Source organism: Moschus berezovskii, chromosome 20 (genome assembly GCF_049115385.1).
Source record: "Moschus berezovskii isolate FMDL1 chromosome 20, NW_MosBer_1.0, whole genome shotgun sequence".
NCBI lineage: Eukaryota > Metazoa > Chordata > Mammalia > Artiodactyla > Moschidae > Moschus > Moschus berezovskii.
Genome location: NC_142479.1, coordinates 40,050,924 through 40,071,346, shown reverse-complemented (window position 1 = coordinate 40,071,346; position 20,423 = coordinate 40,050,924). Strand labels below are relative to the sequence as shown.

The 20,423-nt window shown below is 45.6% G+C and overlaps 2 protein-coding genes across 2 annotated transcripts; both read left to right on the top strand.

Annotated features, from left to right (window-relative positions):
* The first annotated feature begins 5,800 nt into the window (after nucleotides 1-5,800).
* RPL26 (ribosomal protein L26) lies at nucleotides 5,801-10,822 on the top strand. The gene is made up of 4 exons (XM_055406840.2): nucleotides 5,801-5,895; nucleotides 6,883-7,055; nucleotides 8,100-8,240; nucleotides 10,649-10,822. The coding sequence occupies exons 2-4, from the start codon at nucleotides 6,888-6,890 to the stop codon at nucleotides 10,775-10,777; spliced, it is 438 nt and encodes a 145-aa protein (XP_055262815.2). The 5' UTR covers nucleotides 5,801-5,895; nucleotides 6,883-6,887; the 3' UTR covers nucleotides 10,778-10,822.
* A 130-nt stretch (nucleotides 10,823-10,952) lies between these two features.
* KRABD2 (KRAB domain containing 2) lies at nucleotides 10,953-19,814 on the top strand. Its single transcript, XM_088828887.1, has 4 exons — nucleotides 10,953-12,530; nucleotides 13,081-13,163; nucleotides 13,692-14,506; nucleotides 14,929-19,814. The coding sequence occupies exons 3-4, from the start codon at nucleotides 14,473-14,475 to the stop codon at nucleotides 16,182-16,184; spliced, it is 1,290 nt and encodes a 429-aa protein (XP_088685013.1). The 5' UTR covers nucleotides 10,953-12,530; nucleotides 13,081-13,163; nucleotides 13,692-14,472; the 3' UTR covers nucleotides 16,185-19,814.
* The last annotated feature ends 609 nt before the right edge of the window (nucleotides 19,815-20,423 follow it).

Below are 20,423 nucleotides of genomic sequence, written 5' to 3'. Positions count from 1 at the left end.
GCTCAGGTTGGGCCTTATCTGGGGAGTGAGCCATTTGGGAACAGCTATTTCCTGTTTAAAGGCCCACAAGTCAATGGGCCATCATCTTAATTTTAGGGTTAAAAACAGCAAAAACCTCAAGCTTTCTCAAATGGGTGGTTTATCACAGCGCAGGTGTTCCAGCAGCCATGCCTCCAAAACACATGCCTCTCTCAGCAGAGCTTGCTACACGTGGGGAAAGTCATAGAGCCCTGCCTCTTGCTGTTTGGTGGCTCATGTCCAACTCTTTTGCGACCCCCATGGACTGTAGCCCACCAGGCTCCTCTGTCCATGGGATTCTCCAGGCAGATATATTGGAGTGGGTTGCCTTTGCTTCTCCAGGGAGTCTTCCTGACCCAGGGATCAAACCTGAATCTACAGTATTGGCAGGAAGACTCTTTACCACTGAGCCACCTGGGAAGCCCACCCTGCCGCTCACCTAGTTCCTAAAAGCCTGTCCATAATGTGGTCATTTGGGGACCATTAGGGGAGGGGGTCCACACTGCAGGGGGTGTCAGGGCACAGAGTTGATCTAAAGCACCTCCTGGCTTCCTTCTGATATTTTCAAGTCAGGAGAACACAGGTGCTATTGGGGGAAGTACAGGTGAATTCATGGGGAAAATATTTATTATAGGAAATAAAATGTTAAATTTACAGAGACTCTAGTGAGTCTGTTTTAATCACAGCCAGGCTACTTTAAACAGTGTCATGAATTTCTGGGGACCTGATTTTAAGTCTTTGCAGACTCTATTGTGTTTGCTGAAAGTTAATTTCAAAATACCTCTAGCGTTTCCATACTGTTCAGCGGTGACTTATAGATGGAACTTCTTTCATTTTCAAAGAATGCCAAAAGCTGTTATTTTTTTTAAATAAAGGTCTATATTTTCTCAAAAATTTAAGATGAATTGCAGATACATGTGGAAAGTGCTGAGCTTGGACTTCTAGGATTGTTTTTAGATGAAAAAAATGGTCCAAAAACTCAGATTTGAACGGCGCTTAAACATTTACTCCGCCACATTTATGAAAGGAACGCAAATTACAACTCTGCTGGCCTCTCAGTGTTCACCTATTCAACTGCCAATCCCACTGTTGTCAGAGCTGAGGGACAGAGGTGAGGCTGCTGTGCTTGCAAGCGTGCGTGCTCAGTCACGTCTGACTCTTTCCCATCCTGGTAGCCCACCAGGCTCCTCTGTCCATGGAATTTTCCAGGCAAGAATACTGGAGTGGGTTGTCATTTCCTACTTCAGGGGATCTTCCCCACCCAGGGATCAAACCTGTGTCTCCCGCATTAGCAGGTAGATTCTTTACCACTGTGCCACTTGGGAAGCCCAGGGCAGGTCAGTAGCAAGGTATATTGATAAAACCCCTAAGAAGGAAACTTCCCTAATGGTTCAGTGGTTAGGACTCCCAATGGAGGGGGCCTGGGTTCAATCCCTGGTCAGAGAAATAGTTCCCACATGCCTCAACGAAGATTAAAGATCCTTCATGCTGCTACTAAGATTCAGTGCAGCCAAATAAATATAAAAAAAAAAAAATAGGAAGGGAAATTTGACATTATCAAAATGTCCACCTGGACCCAGAAATTCTAGAAATTTATTTGACAGACATGCTTGCATGTTGGGGCATCAACATATGTTATAAAATTGTACTATTGTTCCTAAAAACCAAGAATTGGGAAAACCCTCCAAGCGATGCAGAGAATATCACGCAGCTAGGAAAAGAACAAGGAAGGACCTGCAAACGGACCTGGAAAGTCTGCAAGACCCAATGGCCAATGGGCAAAGGCAAGGGGTGGAATGCTGGATGTCCAATTATACAATTTGTGTTGAAAGTGGGGGAATAAGAATTTACTTTCCAGGGCACTTCCCTGGCTGTCCAGTGATTAGGACTCCCTCCTCCCAATGCAGGGAGCTCAGGTTCCATCCCCAGTTAGGGAACTAAGATCCCACATGCTGTGGGGCACAGCTGAAAGAATAGAAAAAGAATCTACTTTCCGATTTGGTTATTTGAGCATAAAGCAACTGGGAAGATTTGAAAAAAACTAGAAAGAGTGATCAGTTGTGGAAGGGGATGAGAAAATGATGGAACAGGAAAGGAACTTCTCTCTTCACCTTTGGCATTTTTGGATATCTGAGCCAAGTAAATGTATGGATTATTCAAACATTAAATTGAAAAGTTATATTAGAAGCTAAAGATATCTTCAGTGTACACACCTGTTGCCTGGTGAGTGAGGAGCGGGCCCCAAGAAGGTTTGAGAGCTGCCAGACTGCTTGTTCTGTGGTTCCAGAGTGTCAGCTACCAGCTCCGAGGGGCTGGTTTGTCTGGTCCCAGGTGTGACATCTTAGCCTTAACGGGCACCCCAGGAAGGAAGGTAAAAAGTTTAATATTGTCAGCGTTCCTAAGTTCCTATGCATTTCTCTGGGTCCCACCATTTTTTTTTTTTTTTTGCCACATCACATGACATGTAATGAATTCTCTGCTTCTCCACTGTGTCCCGCCCCATGCCCTCCCCCGTATCCCATCATCCTCCCTAGACACTTCATTACAAGTCCGTCTCCTTCTTCCAGATGACCTGCTCCTTGCAGAGAGGCTAGATCTCAATGATCTTGGTAAGATCATACAAGTGTCTGGCACAGCAGTTAGCAAAGAGTCAAAACTGGGTAAATATTTCAAGCATGCATAGTGAATGGATAAACAAATGAACCAGTGAACAAACATGATGGCCTCGTGTCCAGAAAAAAAGTTTAGTGCAGGGATGCAGGCATGAAACCTGGATAATACCTGCTTTAGTGTCTTCGGTTCGGTTCAGTTCAGTTCAGTCACTCAGTCGTGTCCGACTCTTTGCGACGCCATGAACCACAGCATGCCAGGCCTCCCTGTCCATCACCAACTCCCGGAGTTCACCCAAATCCATGTCCATTGAGTCAGTGATGCCATCCAACCATCTAGGGCTACTCAAAGACCACTCTCAGGATGACCCTAAGGAGCCAGTTTAAAAGGACTCAGGTGGGGGACTTCCTGGTGACATATGGTCAAGAACCCGCTGGCCAATGCAGGGGACAAGGGTTTGATCCCTGCTCCATGAAGATCCCACATGCGGCAGAGCAAATAAGGCCATGTGCCACAACTACTGAGCCCGAGAGCTATAATTAGTGAAAACCACGTGCCTAGAGCCTGTGCTTCTCAACAAGAGAAGCTACCATAGTGAGAAGCCTATGCACTGCAAGGAAGAGGAGCCCCCACTTGCCACAACTAGAAAAAGCCCATATGCAGCAATGAAGACCCAGCATAGCCATAAATAAATAAACTGCTCTTAAAAAAAGAAAAAAGACTCACGTGGGGACTTCTTGGCAGTCCAGTGGTTAAGGCTCAGCAACAACAACAGGACTCACGTAAGAACAATGTGGAGAGAGGACAGCCAGGCGAGGTGGCCCAGAGGATCAAGTTGGGTGGAGCCGTGACACCCAACAGACACTCGTGAAGGTAAACAGACTATAACTAGGCGAGCAGTCATCTTCCTCTGTGGGTACAATTTCCACCCATCTTCATACTGTATATAGGGATTATGCTTCCACGTGGTGGGCTGAAGTTTAATTACAAGGACTGTGTTGCATGGAGAAAAGGAGGTAAAGAGGCCTGAGAGGGTTGGACGACAGCGAAGAATGATGGGGAGGCTGAAGAAACAGAGAAGACCTTGGTGGGAAGAGAGGAAGATGATGGCGAGACCTGAAGAAGAGATAAGAAGAAAGAGAAGGGGGTAAGACAGTAGAGACCAGAAAGGAAGGCAAGTAGGAAGGCAGGAGCCTTCAGAGGCTCCCATGACTATCCACACGCAACTCAAACTCAGCTCAACCCCAGAACCCCATGGGCTCTTGTCTGAATGCCTCTCATGCCAACCACAAGGACCTGGCTCCTGGAGACACTGTGTCATGGACTTCACACCTCATGTCTTCCCTCAAGCTATTCCCACTGCCTCCAGGGGTTAATTTTTTTTTTTAATTTATCTATTTTTAATTGGAGGGTAATTGCTTTACAATGTTGTGTTGGTTTCTGCCATACATCAACAGGAGGAGCTAATTGTAACATTCTTCAAAAGTCAGTCAAGGGTGACTTCACCCCAGGTCTTCCCTGACCCCGGAGTCCTCTTCTGTTCTCCAAGCACAGAAGCACCTAAGGGCAGTTGGGCTCAGTGAGCACTTTTCTGGGCTTCTGAGGTGGTTGATTTCCTTGTTTCTCTCTCCTCCTAGACAGTGAGCTTCCTGAAGGCAGAACTTCGACTAGTTTCATTTTGTGACTCCAGTGTACAATTCTAGGCTGGCCCCATAAAAGATGTTCCATGAACATTTGTTGAAAAGAATTGCAGCAGAGGAATTCTGCTCTCCCTACATTTTTGAATTACAAATAAAATCCTGGACTGTATCTTCACAGCATATTTAAGAACAAAACTACTTTTAAATCATGAAAGCACATGTTCTTGGCACTTCCCTGGTGATCCAGTGCTTAAGACACTGAGCTTCCACTGCAGGGAGCAAAGGTTCTATCCCTGGTCAGGGAACTGAGATCCCACATGCCGCAGGTGTAGCCAAAAAAACACAAAAACAACACAATCTTAACTGACTCCACTGTGGGCCCTCAAGGATATGATTTCTCACTCTGACGGGACCCAATGGGTTTTTACAAATCAGGCCCGCTTAGGGAATTACCAGAAGGAGCCAGTCTTCAGGGGTTTGTCTATTAACCTACGGGTTCTGTATAACCTTGCACAAGCTCCTCTCACTTCTCTGCGGCTCAGTGTCCCCATCTGTGATATGGAATAATACCAGGATTACAATACTCTTTGGTGGATTAAAGGAGTTAAAAATGCAGTGAGTGCCCCTAGGACTCTGCAAGTTCACTAAGTCTTAAGCATCATGTAACGCGTGTCTTCCCCTCCTATGACACCTGCATTATTCATTCAACAGAAACCGGTCCCTTACCAGGTGCGCGGCCGGACGCGCGGCGGGAGTTCACCCTGCACTGCAATCCTTTTGCAGGGGAGCGCACCCCTTAGCCCTGCTTCCATCAGATCCTGAACTGAATGAAAGCAAGCGGTAAAATGAGGAAAAGGGCACAGCTCTCAGCGTGAAGAGGCTTCCTCACGCAGCGCTCCTTCAAGGTGTGGTCTCGGACCAGCACTCCCGGCATCACCTGGGAGCGCGTTAGAAACCCGGATTCAGTCCTATTTCCCGGGGTTATGGGGACGGACTCGTGGTCCAAGTCCTCGAATACCCCTCGCTGACGGGAGCCGAATCTCTGGCGGGCCCCGCGAAAGAGTCCGCACATTCGGCTGTGTTCAAGCGGCAGCACGCGCCGGGCTGGAGCCGCTTACGCGACACGAATACTCGACAGGCCACGGCCTTTGCTGGGATGTCCAGGTAACCGAGGTGACCAGATAGCTGGAGTCCCAGCGCCACCTGGCGGTCAAATATAGGACCCGCCTTTTCCCGGTGAAAGGATCCTCCCGCCTGGTGTTCGGGAGTGAAGGGACACAGGTCCCTGGGGCCGCTCACTTCCTCAACACCCTCCACAGCAGTAAGACCCCGAACAGCCCCCACCACTCGCCTGGGAACTACCGTTCCCAGAGGACGCAGTTGCAGAATCCAGGACTCCCACCGGAGGTTCCAGAACCTGGAGAAGTTTTGCAGTCCCTCGTAGTTCCCCTCCGAGCCACGAGACGGCGCTGGTCATCGATGTCTTCCCAGTTTCCTCTCCGCGTTCAAACTCCCCGCCTCTCTTGCTCTAGAAACATCGGTCTCGCGAGATCTTGCGGAAACTTACAGAACCGGAAGCAGCCTGCCGATCTCTTCCCTTCTGTGGCCATCGCTGAAGCGCCGGCGGGTAAGAGTTTCCCGGGACAAAGCGTATAATCCGCAGCCATCTGTTCACGGGCACGGTGACTTTCGACCCGGGGTGCCCCAGTACTGTTCCGGCTGCCGAGTAGCAACCAGGGAGAGGGGCCAGGATGGTCTTGGCTTTTCTCCTAAGCTCAAGGGCCGCCGGGCCGGAGGAAGGAGGAGGAGAGAGGGTTTTGAGGCTTGGAAACGGGAGCTGAAGGGGAGAGAGCCTGTGGCGATGGTGTCTAGTCTGGGCAGAATAGTTTCCTAAAGAATGGTCTCGGGTAGTTTCTTGGTAAAACTTTCAGGCCTCGCATGGCCGTTGGAAGACTTTCTGGACCCGAGTTCTGTGCGTTTTCCAGGTTCGGGATATAGGGCCTGATTTCATTCATTTGGGAGGAGAGTTAATCTGTTCGGGCTACTTTCCGTAGATTAACGTTGATTGGTTTTTCTAAAACGTGGTAATACGTTTGAATTGAGTTGTCAAGTCCCCTTTACCCTAACGAACAGAGATATAAGCACTATCTTAGCTTCCTTACGCGGTAATTATGGAGTTTGAGTTTCCCTGGTGGCTCAGACGGTAAAGAATCCGCCTGCTATGCAGGAGACCAGGTTCGACCTCAGGGTCGGGAAGATCTGAAGAAGGGAATGGCTGGTTAGGTACTCCAGTGTTCTTGCCTAGAAGAATTCCGTGGACAGCGGGGCCTGGCAGGCTACAGTCTGTGGGGTCGCAGTCGGCCACGACTGAGCGACTAACACATGGAGTTTGAGAGTGTAAACAAAAATACTAATTCCAAAAGGTCTGTGGGCTATGGGAAATTCTTCTATTCTGTAATTAAGTAATTTAAAAGATCCCAGTAAAGCAATTCAGCCCAAGCAGGTTTTGTGAGCATTGTAAACTTTGAAGATGAAACTGTTTCTGATACTTGTTTGTAAACTGAGTGAGATTTTGGTCCTTTACGGGTTACGCCTATTTTAACTTTTTATTTAGCCAAAATGAAGTTCAATCCCTTTGTGACTTCTGACCGAAGCAAGAATCGAAAAAGGCATTTCAATGCGCCTTCCCACATTCGCAGGAAAATTATGTCTTCTCCTCTTTCTAAAGAGCTAAGACAGAAGTACAACGTTCGATCCATGCCCATCCGAAAGGATGATGAAGTTCAGGTATGTGCCTGTGTTTGGGTAATCTTGTAGAATATCCTGCATTTGATTAACAGACAATGGGTTGAAACGTAAACTGCTTTTTTCACCATTACTCTTTGGTGAAAATCTGTTGTCCCAAGCATCAGATGCAGTCGTGATAAAACAGAAGAAAGATTGTTTGGAACCAGAACATTGGCTTGGGATTATCTTTTTCTGGGTATGTGGTCATTAGAGAGGCATTTGAGAACCAGTAAACAATTCTGTGTCTAAATCAAAATTCAGATACACAAGTTCCAGGGAACTAGCGGTCTGGGTGTTAAGTCTGCACTCCCAATGCAGGGGGCACAGGTTAAGTGAAAGCTTCATAAATTCTAGCTGTAACCTGCAGCTAGTGATTAAAAGATTTCAAGCAGCTTCCATGTTACCAACATTTCATGACGTGAACAGCTGTTTCTTGCTCCTGTGCTGGTGCTAAAATTGCTGGTAGATTTGAGAGGCCATCTTCTGCTTCCAGGATATTTTAACCTGAGAAAGTCTGATTAGGAAGAAGCATCTATTCAGAAACACTGTGGCTGGCTGAGGATCATCGAGGAGAGAACAATAATGATGTTCATTAACCTTTGGGAGAGAATTGGCCTGTTCCTGAAGTATTAGCTGCTGCCCATGCTCTGGCACTTAGTAGGACCTTTTAGTAGGTTGTGCATTTAAATATTTGTGGCCTGTTCCCTTTGAAGTGACAGTTTCCTTGTCAACTGGTACAAAAAACCAAGGTGGGCTTGTTGCTCATTTTTAACCCTGAAACAAGCCCACCACTGCTGGTGGCCCATCAGTTGTAGAGATGCACCGTCCATCACTGTAGATTTATATGAGGCATAGTTTACTTGCAGGTTGGTTGAAGCCAGAGAGAGAATTACTGGCACATTTCCACTGACCATTAGGTCTTTCAAAATTGGAAGGTCCTGTATATGATAGAGGGAATGAGGTTTACCTGATTCATAGATTTACTGGTTTACAAGTTTAATGTTCCTTTATCTGTATATATGTTATTTTTGAATTTGCATTTAGGTTGTACGAGGGCACTACAAAGGGCAGCAAATTGGCAAAGTAGTCCAGGTTTACAGGAAGAAATACGTCATCTACATTGAACGAGTGCAGCGGGAGAAGGCTAATGGTACAACTGTCCATGTGGGCATTCACCCCAGCAAGGTGGGTGTTTTTGAGAATGCTTGAGATGGGGGAAAGAAATTACAGCAATTGCTGACAAATGTGACTAGTTGACAAAAATAGATTTTAGGTGTTCTGGAAATCAGTCTTAAAGCCAGTACTATTTTTTCCTGAAATCAAGGTGTCTTTAACAGTTACCCTGTATGTATGTATATATAACGTACCTTTCCTTAAAAAGTATCGGTAAGCTGATTGATCAATCTAACAATGAATAGATCTTAAAATCTAGGAAATAGGACAGTTTTTAGATGCTATGGAGGCCATACCCTGTGTGTTAAACAGAATTGAGTAAGCTGTAAGGAAAGTAGGTCTTAAGCCATTTGCAGATCTAGAGCTCAGAGACTAGATTCATTGATAGAAGATACAGTCTAATTCTCCTGTCCTTGACTTCAATGTGAATTCTCCAATACTGCTGTCTCTTAAAAGGTAATAAATGCACTTGGTGCCTGTTCAAATACTGAGGTGTTTGTTTTTTAAGATCTTGCGTTGGCACCATAAATCTAATCTTCAGACTACACAAAAGTCTAAAGACTAATATATCTGTTGCATTATCTTTCACCTGCTGCTAAGTCACTTCAGTCGCGTCCTACTCTGTGTGACCCCATAGACGGAAGCCCACCAGGCTCCCCCATCCCTGGGATTCTAATTCAGAAAAAGCTACCATTTTCTCTTCTTCCCTACCCCTCCAGTGGATTACAAGCATCACGACAGAGTGCATCTCCTAAGAGCAAGGGCTTTCCCACTCTACTACAATCTTATTTTTACCCCACGGGACTGGATCAGCTGCTGTCAAGGTCACCAATACAGTGACCGATTCTTAGTGTTTTCTAAACTTAATGTAGTGTTTGACACCGTTGATCTCCCTCTTTGACTTACCTTCATCTCTTATTCCAAACTCCTCAATATCCAGTTGACGATTTTGCATTTCAATGTGGATATCTAATCAGTATCAAACCCAACATGTTTAAACTGCTGGCTTGTTTTATTCTTGAACGCTCTTGCTCTTTTAGTCTGCTACCAACACTGTGTGTGACAGCTCTGTCCTTCTCAACTACTTAGGCTAGCATGTTGTTATTGATTGTTGACTGCCGTCACATTATATCCAGAATCCTGTCTGCTTGTTACCATCAGAGTGGCCTACAAGGCTCACCTCCAGGGACTTCCCTGGTGGTCCAGTGGCTAAGACTGTGCTTCCAGTGCAGGGGGCATGGGTTCGTTCCCTGGTTAGGGAACTAGATCCTGCATGCCACAACTAAGAAGGCTCAGCCATATAAAGTTCACTCAGCAGCTACTACTTGATGATTTCCCTCTCCGTGTTCTAGTCTGCTGGCCTCTATGCTGTTCCTGTAACTGTGCTACTTTGTGTGCTGGTTGGCAGCTTCACAGAATTGTATATTCTGTTCCCAGGTCTGCTGCTGCTGCTAAGTTGCTTCAGTCATGTCTGACTCTGTGTGACCCCATAGACGGCAGCCCAGCGGGCTCCCCGTCCCTGGGATTCTCCAGGCAAGAACACTGGAGTGGGTTGCCACTGAAAGTGAAAAGCGAAAGTGAAGTTGTTCAGTTGTGTCCGACTCTTCACGACCCCATGGACTGCAGCCTTCCAGGCTCCTCCGTCCATGGGATCTGGGAACAAGGGGTCTATTTTAACAAGCCCTTCAGACACACTCAGATCTGAGAAACACCTATTAAACTTGGAAGTTCTTCCGCCTCTGGACTTGAATATTGGCTGTTCTCTTTGAAACACTTCTACCTTCTCAGGTCTCTGTTTAGGTACAGCCCTTTTCTTGCAGCCTGCCTGACATCGATAACAATTTAACCCCTTTCCTCCAGCATTTCATCTCATTAACTATAACCTCCATGGTAGTGGAGATTGTTCTTTGGTCATTATGCTGAATCCCCAGACCTTGTTCACTGCTATCTTCTCCTTCCTTCCTAACACTAAAATCTGTCATAATCTGGATACCTTTAATGACAAATCTGTTGGAATAAGGTCTATGATTTTCCTAAAAGTTTTGCAGGTTGAAACGTGTGAAGGCTGCATTTAATTTCCAAACTTACAGGACTAAAGATACTGTGGAAATAAAAATGTGTATGATTTAGTTAGCTTATAAAACTGGGGTGAGAGGAGTGGAATTGTTGAAATATATTGCAGTAGAAGCAGCTGATTTTTCTCACAAGTGTGAGAAGAACCACCAGTGTCACACTGCCTTCTCCTTTGTGGGCTGAACATTAGTGAACATTTAAGTCAGGTTTGTTTGGGGTAAAGAATCATTTCTAGCACTTAAGCAATCCACTCCCACAAGTGGGGGACTGAATGTTGGACCTTCCCATGTGTTCTGTATTGGTGATTGTTTGAAGCTTAGAAAATTTTTTTTCTTATTTGTCTGCAGGTGGTTATCACCAGACTAAAACTGGACAAAGACCGCAAAAAGATCCTCGAACGTAAAGCCAAATCTCGCCAAGTAGGAAAGGAAAAGGGCAAATATAAGGAAGAAACAATTGAGAAGATGCAAGAATAAAGTCATCTTGTCTACAGCTTTCATTAAAAACTGTTAAAATGAAGAGTCTTTATGTGTGGTGCTTTGGGACAAGGCCTAGTTAGTTTTCAAGGAAGTTCTGGTGATGTTAGGTGTCTAGGGGCAGACCATCCTTATCTTATGGCTTGATTCCACTAATGAAAAGTACCGTTTGGAAAAAGCTGGCTTTTTAACCATCTTTGAGCATCTAATAATATTGGACTAATACAGTGATTTTTTTTTTTAACAGCAGGAAGCAGCACTATAGGAATGCAGCGAAATACCCGAGGGCCCCTTTACCACCTTGTTTTCTGCACTGATGTTGAGTGAGTGGTGTCAGGCCAAAAGAAATCTTTAGCTTAAAATCTGAGGCAAAAAGTACTCACCTAAAAAGCAGTTTCTCCGAGAGGAGGAAGTGATGCAGTGCAGGGTTGTTGGCAACGCTTGTGCCGCCGCCCTTCCTCACTTTAGACTAAGCATATAAACGTACTTTCCGTGCTGGAGGCCAGCATTTATTTATCTTGGAACCTTAACAACAACGTAGGGAAGTAGATGACCAATTTTGCAGCCGCCAGAGACCCGCGTCGGTGTCTGCCTTAGCCAACGTCGCACCTCGGATTCCACCTCAGGAACCTCACCGTGTCAGACTAGAATATGGCCCGCCCCTGTATCTTTGAGCGCTCCCTCGGGGGGCGGGGCTTCCGGTCGGCGCGGAGCCGTTTCCGGTGCGTCAGGCTGCCCGAGCCGCTGGCGCTGGTGGGCAGGAGGGTCCCGGACGGCGCCCGTGGAGCGGGCTGGGGCTGAGGCGACTCGCGACCCTGTGCTCCTGGTTCATCTCTTCTTCCGGTCCTCCCTCTCTCTTGCAAAAATCCCTAGATCCGTCTCTCCTCCCCCGGCCTGGCTGTTTCATTCAATTGAGGGAGTAGGCGGATCCCGACCGCCGAGAGGAACCCGCGGGCAACGGGGCGAGGTGTTGCGGAGACCTTGGGACTCAGGACCGCACAAAGGACCTGATGCCCGAGCCAGGTCTTCAGGAATAAGCCGGAGGTTGTTTTGTTGACTCACTGGAAAAGACTCTGATGCTGGGAGGGATTGGGGGCAGGAGAAGGGGACGACAGAGAATGAGATGGCTGGATGGCATCACCGACTCGATGGATATGGGTTTGAGTGAACTCCGGCAGTTGGTGATGGACAGGGAGGCCTGGCGTGCTGTGATTCACGGGGTCGCAAAGAGTCGGTCACGACTGAGCCACTGAACTGAACTGAACTGTTTTGTTTAAGGTGTGGGGCACTGTGCTAAGTGCTTTAGCTGCATTATCACAACTGTAGTGATGTCGACTAGCATTCTCCCCATTCTGTTGTGGAAGCTGAAGCCTCAGTAACTTTGCTCGGCTTATTCAATAAGTGATGAGTCAGAAATCGACTTCCCAAGCCTAGACTCAACCATACCTCTGCACTGTCCCTACTATACTGTAAGCCAACTGTTTGACATTTTCTTTTGTTCAACTCTGTATTCATGGGCCCTCTGAGGGGATACAGTGAGATAGAAGCCCCAGCCTCTGTCTTCTAGGTTGTGTACACCTGAACCAGTTGACTAAAAAGGCAAAGCGCTCCAATGAGTGGTGCTGGCTGTTCAGAGGAGGGACAGACATGGCAATCAATGCATCAGGAAGAATGCTGACCTGAGCTGGGTGTGGTTTGGAAGATCAATGGAAGAACATTCCAGGTCGGGGGCAGCCAAAGCAAAGACTCACAGGTGAGTGAGGAAGGAGGATCTTTCCAGTTTTCTGTGAACAAGCTCATTTGTCAGTTACCCCACCAGGGCAGATCACACCAGGAAGCTGGCTGCCTTTCTTTGGGGCCTTTTTTTTTCACTCTGCTTTAGAACAGGTGTTGAAAACTCAGTTAACTACAGGGGTGGGCAGTTAAGGTGACAAAGTTAGTAGCTGGCTTAGAGACTGTGGGAAGCCTGAGAGTGTGGACTGTCCAAAAGGAGCTACTGCCTCTCCACTCAAGACAGATGTTGCCAAGCAAACAGCTCCCAGTGTGACCAGATCATCCCGTTTTTCAAGAAAGCTAGAAATCTAGATTATTAAATGAACTCCTCAGTCTGTAAATATAGGTAACTCATCCAATTAAAAAAAACAAACACTAGGTAGGCTAACCAAAATATGTCTGTTAGCCAAATGTGACTCTCCAGCTATAGAATTTCATGGGATTGGGTAAGGACCATTTCACATGTTGAAGATTGAGATTTTTCCATCTTTTGATTAAAAATTATTTCACCTATCTTCATTCTTTTATAGGATGGAGATGAGACTTTTCCTTCCTGTGTAGTTCCCTGAGGGCCTCAGCCAGAGCAGCCAGTTTCTGAGGGATGCTGGTTTCAGTGAGTAATCTAGAAGCTCTTCCTGGTTTGCATTGACCATCTTGTGGTTTCAAGTGTCTTCTAAGGACTGTAGGATGATAATACATAATCCTTGGGAAACAAAGCCCCATGTCAGTGATTATATGGGACTAGTGGATGAAAACTTTTTTTTTTAACTGAAGGACTTTTCAGAGCCATTAAAATGTCCATTTGCATTGAGAATGTGGAGCTCAGGCTGAAAGAGTATTTTACAAACATTCTATTTCTTTGATTCTAAAATGCATATTTTTCACATTTTAAAAATCTGGATGTGTTCATTTAATGTAGGGTCTCTGTTTTCCCTGTGAAAAGAAAATTGTCATTAAGTCAGCAGTTTCAATGTCAGAAGTGTCTTTAGAATCAGGAATGTCACGTAGTTAACCAATGATGCCAAGCAAGGAAATCCGAAGTCTTTTTAGTGGAGGACATTCAGGACCTGGAATCAAGCTTTGCTTAACTGAGACTCTTGCTCAGAGCTTTTAAATGTTTCCATCTTTCTCTGCTTCTTAGGATTCTGCCCTGGCCTTCAGCTTTTCATCTGATGACTGGCATCTTGGGGATCTTGTTTTCTTAAGATTGTTGGAATTCCTGTGATCATCATATGAAGGCTTCCCCTGGCCTCATCACATCCTATATCCTGGAGTTGTCCTAAGGAACTTCGGTTTAGACACCCGAGTATCAAGTTCTCTTCCGGAGGAATTCTCCAATCTTGTTGGTGTGTGGACCCCATTTGGGGTATCTCTTTGGCATGATAATCTCCTGATATAGCTCTCTATCCCCAGGTGTAATTTGTCCATTTCCGAAAACAGGCCCTGCTGCCTCTATTCAGAATCACCAAACCTGTACCTGGAAGTGTCTCCCTACCTTGGAGTACTCAAGTTCAGTTGCACACTCTGCTTCGTTCTGGAAAAAAAATATTTGGGCTCCAGCTCAGGCCTGTGTCAAGACAGGCCAGGCCTGCAGACTCTCCAAGAGGACAAAATCCCTCTTCCTCACTGTGAAGCTGGATTCGTCTTACTGGATGTGAGACTTTTCCCCTACCCTATTATCTTTTCTTCTGTGTGATATTCACATGCTCACATTCAGTCATGCATGTGGGCATGTCTTTTGGCCCAGAACCTCCATGGTCTCTTCCCTAGTTCTGCTGCAGCTGCTCCTCATCCCAGGCCCCAAGGCACAGCAGTCCCTGTGGCAGTAGATAATGTCATCTGGGGAGGCAGCAACATTTGAGGATCTGACCAAAGACTGGAAGTATTAGGAAGCCCCTCAGAAGGACTGCAGCAGAGGCATAATGCTGAACAGTTACGAGAACGCGGTCCCTCAGGGTAAGGACTCAGTCTTCATTTACTAACTGTGTGTACAACTGACAGGGAAGAGTCATCATTTAAAAAAATCCCGGGACTTCCTGGTTAGGACTTGTGCTTCTACTGCAGGGGGTCCAGTTTCCATCCTATTTGCCACAATGAAAGATCCTGCGTGCAGCAGCTAAGACCAGGTGCAGCCAAAATAAACAAATACATTGAATTTTTAAAAAATAAAATTCTGTTGACATGCTCTTGTTTTGAATGGACCTGGTGGACTTTCTGGGTATTTTTATTCTGCTACTGCTTTATACCAGCACTCTAGTATCTTTCTTCCAATTCTTCAAAAATCAGATGAAAGAATTATGAGGAACTTTGGTGGGAAAGTCTTCCAGGTGGCATATCATCAAATTCAACTTTGTTCGCTTCTTTCTCCATCTCTTTAGGAGACTTCTTACAATTCTCCACGACACCACAGAGAGCTGGAAATGATCCCCCTCGTGTTTCAAATCCAAGTGAAACAGAAACGGAGATAAGTACCATGAGAGAAAAGTTTCTCACCAGCGTGACGAAGTTGGTAGAAAGCAAAAGTTACAACAGCAAGGTATTTTCCAAAGAAAAGTACTTTCAAACAATCAAGGAAGTCAAAGAAGCTAAGGAGAAGGGGAAGAAGTCATCACGTGATTATCGCCGTGCAGCAAAATATGATGTGATTTCTGTGGAAGGCACAGAGAAACTCATAGAGGCTGCTCACAGAGAACGAGATCGAATACGGTATTACGTACACAAGGAAGAGCTGTTTGACATCCTTCACGACACACATCTCAATATTGGCCATGGCGGGCGGACACGCATGCTCAAGGAGCTGCAAGGCAAATATGGGAATGTCACCAAAGAAGTCATTGTCTTATATCTGACTCTGTGTAAACAGTGCCACCAGAAGAACCCAGTACCCAAGAGAGGCCTTGCACCCAAGCCCATGCCATGTAAGGACAATGACTCCAGATGCCAAGTTGAAATCCTTGATATGCAGTCAAATGCTGATGGGGAGTTCAAGTTCATTTTGTATTACCAGGACCACTTAACCAAGTTCATTATTTTACGGCCATTAAAAGCCAAGCAGGCCCATGAGGTAGTCAGTGTCCTATTGGATATTTTCACAATTCTTGGTCCACCCACCGTGTTAGAATCTGACAGCGGCATGGAGTTCACAAACCAGGTTGTTAATGAGCTCAACGAGGTATGGCCAGACCTAAAGATTGTCCTTGGTAAGTCCCACCCTGGCCAAGGCCAGGGCTTCCTGGAGCGAGTAAGCCGTGATGTCAAGACCAAGCTGAGTGCCTGGATGCAGAGTAACTACTCCTGTCATTGGACCGAAGGCCTGCGATTCATGCAGATGGTGAGAAATCAGGCCTTTGATGGTTCCTTGCAGCAGAGTCCGTACGAGGCAATGTTTGGTTGTAAAGCCAAATTTGGACTCTATTCTTCACACTTGCCCCGGGAAACCGTGGCTGTTTTACACACAGAGGAGGAGCTAGAAATTGCCGAAGAACAACTGGCAAGCAGCCTCTGGGTCAGGCAGGAAGAGAGGGCTGAGGTTGGAGCAGACCCGTCTGACATGGACGAGGACGTCGATCCCACACCTCTCGAAACCTTGGAGCCCAGCACCTCCCAGGCAGCCTCAGGTCTCTTCTCCTGGTGAATAGACATCTGCTGGGTAGACACTTGGTGCCTCTGGGTGCCGTAGAGCCACCTGAGAGCTGTAGCCAAGACTCCAGGTGAAAGGAGTGAAGGCTACTCTCTCAGGAACGCTGTTCTTGGTAGTCCTGAGTCAGAGAAGGAGGCGGCTCCGTCTCTGATCTCACCTGCCCTAACAAATTCCCACAAACCTGGAGGCTTAAAACAGCAGAACTTTGGGGACTTCCCTGGCAGTCCATGGTTGAGTCTGAGCTCTCAATGCAGGGGGAGCAGGTTTGATCCTTGGTTGGAGAACTAGGATCCTGCATGCAGAGGGCACAGCCAAAATTTAAAAAAAAAAAAATTAAAAAACTTTCTTCTTAGTCCTAGAGGCCAGAGGTCTGAAATCAGGGTGTTGGCAGGGTTCATTCCTTCTGGAGGCTCCAAGAGAGAATCCATTTCAGGCCTTCCTCCTTTTTCTAGTGCTGTCAGCAATTCTTGGCATCCCTGGGCTCAGAGTAGCACAGATCCAGCCTCTGTTTGTCTTCACGTGGCCTCTCCTTGGTCTGTGTGTGTGCTCTTTTCTATGTAGTTGGATTTACGGCCCAGCCTAATTAATGATCTCATCTTGAGATACTTATCTTAATTTCATCTGCAAAGACCCTGTTTCTAAGTAAATTCACATTCATGGTTTCTCGGGGTTTGGACTTGGACATATCTTTGGTGGAGGGGACTGCAGTTGTACTGCAATTGGCTCAGGGGTAATGAACCCACTTGCCAATGCAGGAGATTTGGATTTGATCCCTGGGTCAGGAAGATCCCCTGGAGATAGAAATGGCAACTCACTCCAGTATTCTTGCCTGGGAAATCCCATGGACAGAGGAGCATGGCAGACTGCAGTCCGTAGGGTTGCAAAAGGCTGACACAGCGTAGTGACTGAGCATGCACACAGTTCTACCAACTACAGTCAATGGAAGAGGGTGTTTGCTTGCAGAACATAAACTGATGGGGTCTGAGCCCTGTAGAGCTGGTGGGACGGTCCTGCATGTATCGAGTATCTGTTCCTGCTCCTCAGTCACAGAACCCAAAAGATGGGGGCATCAGAGAAAAAGATGTAGATGAAGGACAAATAATGAGAAGAAAAGAGGTTGATCTCACGTGTCCCGGAGACTGGCTGCTCCACCAGGTGAGCTTTGTTTCCTGCTTCAAGAGAATCCTGATGTACTCACCCTGCTCTCAGAATGACATCCACAGGGATCGATCTGCCTGAAACGTATTTTAAAACTAGGTCAAAATTAACGCATGGCTGGGGTTTGGATCTGAGCCTTCCAGTGTTCTGTGCCTCAAACACAACATGACGTGGTGTAATCCTGGAACGGTCATACATTCCAGGAAGTGACCAATAGCCGGGAAACAACTAGGGACTCTGGAGCAAATTGCAGAAGTTGGCCTGAGGTCACTGCTTCAGCCAGAGAAGAATAGAGCAAAGGCCAGTCTGGGTCATAGTTCAGAGGAACGGGGAGGGTAATGCCCAGGCTCTGTGCGCGGCTGTGTTCTCCAGACCTGGAAGAGGACCCAGCGCATCGGAGGTGTTGAGTAAGGATTTATTATTGAGTGAAGAAATGATTCTACAGACATGGATGCAGGGAATGAGAAAGGGCCTGCAGTTTCTGGCTCTCCAGTTCTTCCTGCATATCCCAGAACCATCTCAAACCATTCTGGGGGACTTCCCTGGTGGTCCAGTGGTTAAGACTCTGTGCTTCCAGTACAAGGGGCACAGGTTCAATCCCTGGTCGGAGTAAAATCCCACATGTGCCTTGGCACCACCAAAAAAAAAATTCTGATTGCCCCCAACTTTGGCTTCCCCTTGGGCCAAGAGCAGTCTCCTGATGATGCCTGCCTCACAGGGTGGTTGTGAAAGACAGTGAGATAAGGCTTGCGAAGTTCTAAGATGTGGGTTCTTGCTACCTTCAGATCTTACCCTTATCATGAGAGTTGGAGATCACTGTTGCCATTCCTTTACTGATTAGACAGTGTTAAGCTAGACATCCAGGAAATCTGCACTATTATTAGACAGGAGGTGATGTCACTCTCCAGCTTGTCTTGGAGGACCAGAATCTCAGCTTCATCCTCAGCTAGCACCTCACGTCCCCTTCCTGTGTCACTCGGCTGAGCAGGGCCTGGGAGGCCCAACTTGACTGATGTTGCCCTCTGTTCCCCCCATGCTGACCTACCACCTCCTGATGGTGGAGCAAACCAGGAACCACACCATCAGCTCCTGTGGCTAAGAGGTCAAGGGAGGCACTATGCTACTGTCTTTCCCAGGGGGTGGCTGCAAATAACGGAGGTTTCCGGAGCTGCTACCTCAGCCTTCCTCTTCTGCTCCCTAGTGTTTACAGTGGAGGGACCTGGAGGAGGACACCTAGACCCAGCCCAGCCTTCCTCTGTGTTATCACATTTCAGCATCTGGAGCGGAACCAGTTGCTTTCAGTTTGTAAATATGTTTTGTCCATATAATGTCTTTTAAATTTAGAAGTTAATTGCCATCACTTTCAAAGCAGATTTCATATAAAAATCTGAATGTCTAGCACTTCTTGAAAATTTAGAAGATCTGACCTCCCACATTTTTTGCATGGCAGCCAATGACCAAGTGGTAACCCCCAGGAGACAGTCCAGGCCTGCATTCTACACTAGTCCACCATCGAGGCCATTCAGATTGTTTGCATACACATTTCTGTGGTCAGTTCACTCAAACTCATGTCCATTGAGTCGGTGATGCCATCCAGCCATCTCATTCTCTGTCGTCCCCGTCTCCTCCTACCCCCAATCCCTCCTAGCATCAGACTCTTTTCCAGTGAGTCAACTCTAGTACTAGTATTAGGCTTTTTTCAAAAGTAGTTTTTAAATGGAAAAAAAAATCACTCTCTTTAGTGTATCATTCTGTAAGTTTGGACAAAAGCATATAGTCTTGTAAACATCACAGTAACATAGGAGAGTTTCATCAAACCCCCAAATTCCCCTGGTCCCATTTGTAGTCAACCTTCTCTCCCTTGCTCTGGTCTTGGTACAAGTGATCTGTTCTCTGTCCCTATTGTTTTGTCTTTTCTAGACTTGGATCTAGAATGACATGGAATCATATAGAAATAGCTTTTTGAACACTACTTCCTTCATTTAGCATAATGCCTGTGAGATTCATTCAATAGCAAGTTGTTTTAATTACCATAAACCCATGTTCATTTTAATATCTATTTATTAAGTATCCCCATTACTATTCTTCTAAAATTATTCTGAAACCAATTCAGTTATTCACTGATACTAAGTAGAATACTTCTATGAAATAACCTGACTACTAGGTAATTATATTTGCATTCATCTTACACATCAATTTAGGGAGAAGTAAGATATTGACAATTTTGGGCTTTTTAATACAGAACATGTTTATTTCTGCACTTATTCAGGTCTTCTTTTATGTCCTCCAACAATGTTTAATAAAGTTTTCCATTACATACTAAAACTATTAAAATTATGACATATTATTTTATTTAATTTTAATGTCATTTTCAATTGTATTTTTTGTTATTTCTGGAGTGAAGAAAGTCTAGTTTTATATATGTGTGTGTGTGTGTGTGTGATACATATATATATTTACTTGAAATTAACCACTAAAATAAACTCTAAATAATTCAAAATTGTATTCAATTTTGGAGGGCTTAGTATATAACATTTCAGCTATGATAAATATGTTTTTCTATTATTTTTCAGTGTTTTATTTTATATCTTAGATCATGACATTTCGAGCACTTAGTACATTTTCTGAATTTTTTTCCAAAAAGCTGGAGAACAAAATAGATATATGCCATAAAATTTATGAGACAGTTCGACTCCAGTAAGATTTGCTGATTTTAATCTATTTATACACTATGTTGAATATTTTGCATTTTACAAAAATTTAATATTTGAGATAAAAACTACAGTTTGCACTTGGCTTATTTGACATGGATAAAATTGCTGATTTCATTGGAGCTACTGTCAACATTTCCAATAGGTAGAGATAAATCTTTTAGTTGGTATAAGAAATCTTAAGAAAATGCATCTAAAGCTGGAAGTTAGACCGCCTAGCAAAAATTAACACAAATTTATAAGGAGCTTGGGCGCTGATGACGTGATGGCCACAGCATCCTTTGTTTACTGATATGGCAGGGGACATTCTTTGTCCGCGGTACCTAATTTTTAAAGGGTCGCTTGCAAGTTAGCAATGAGAAGA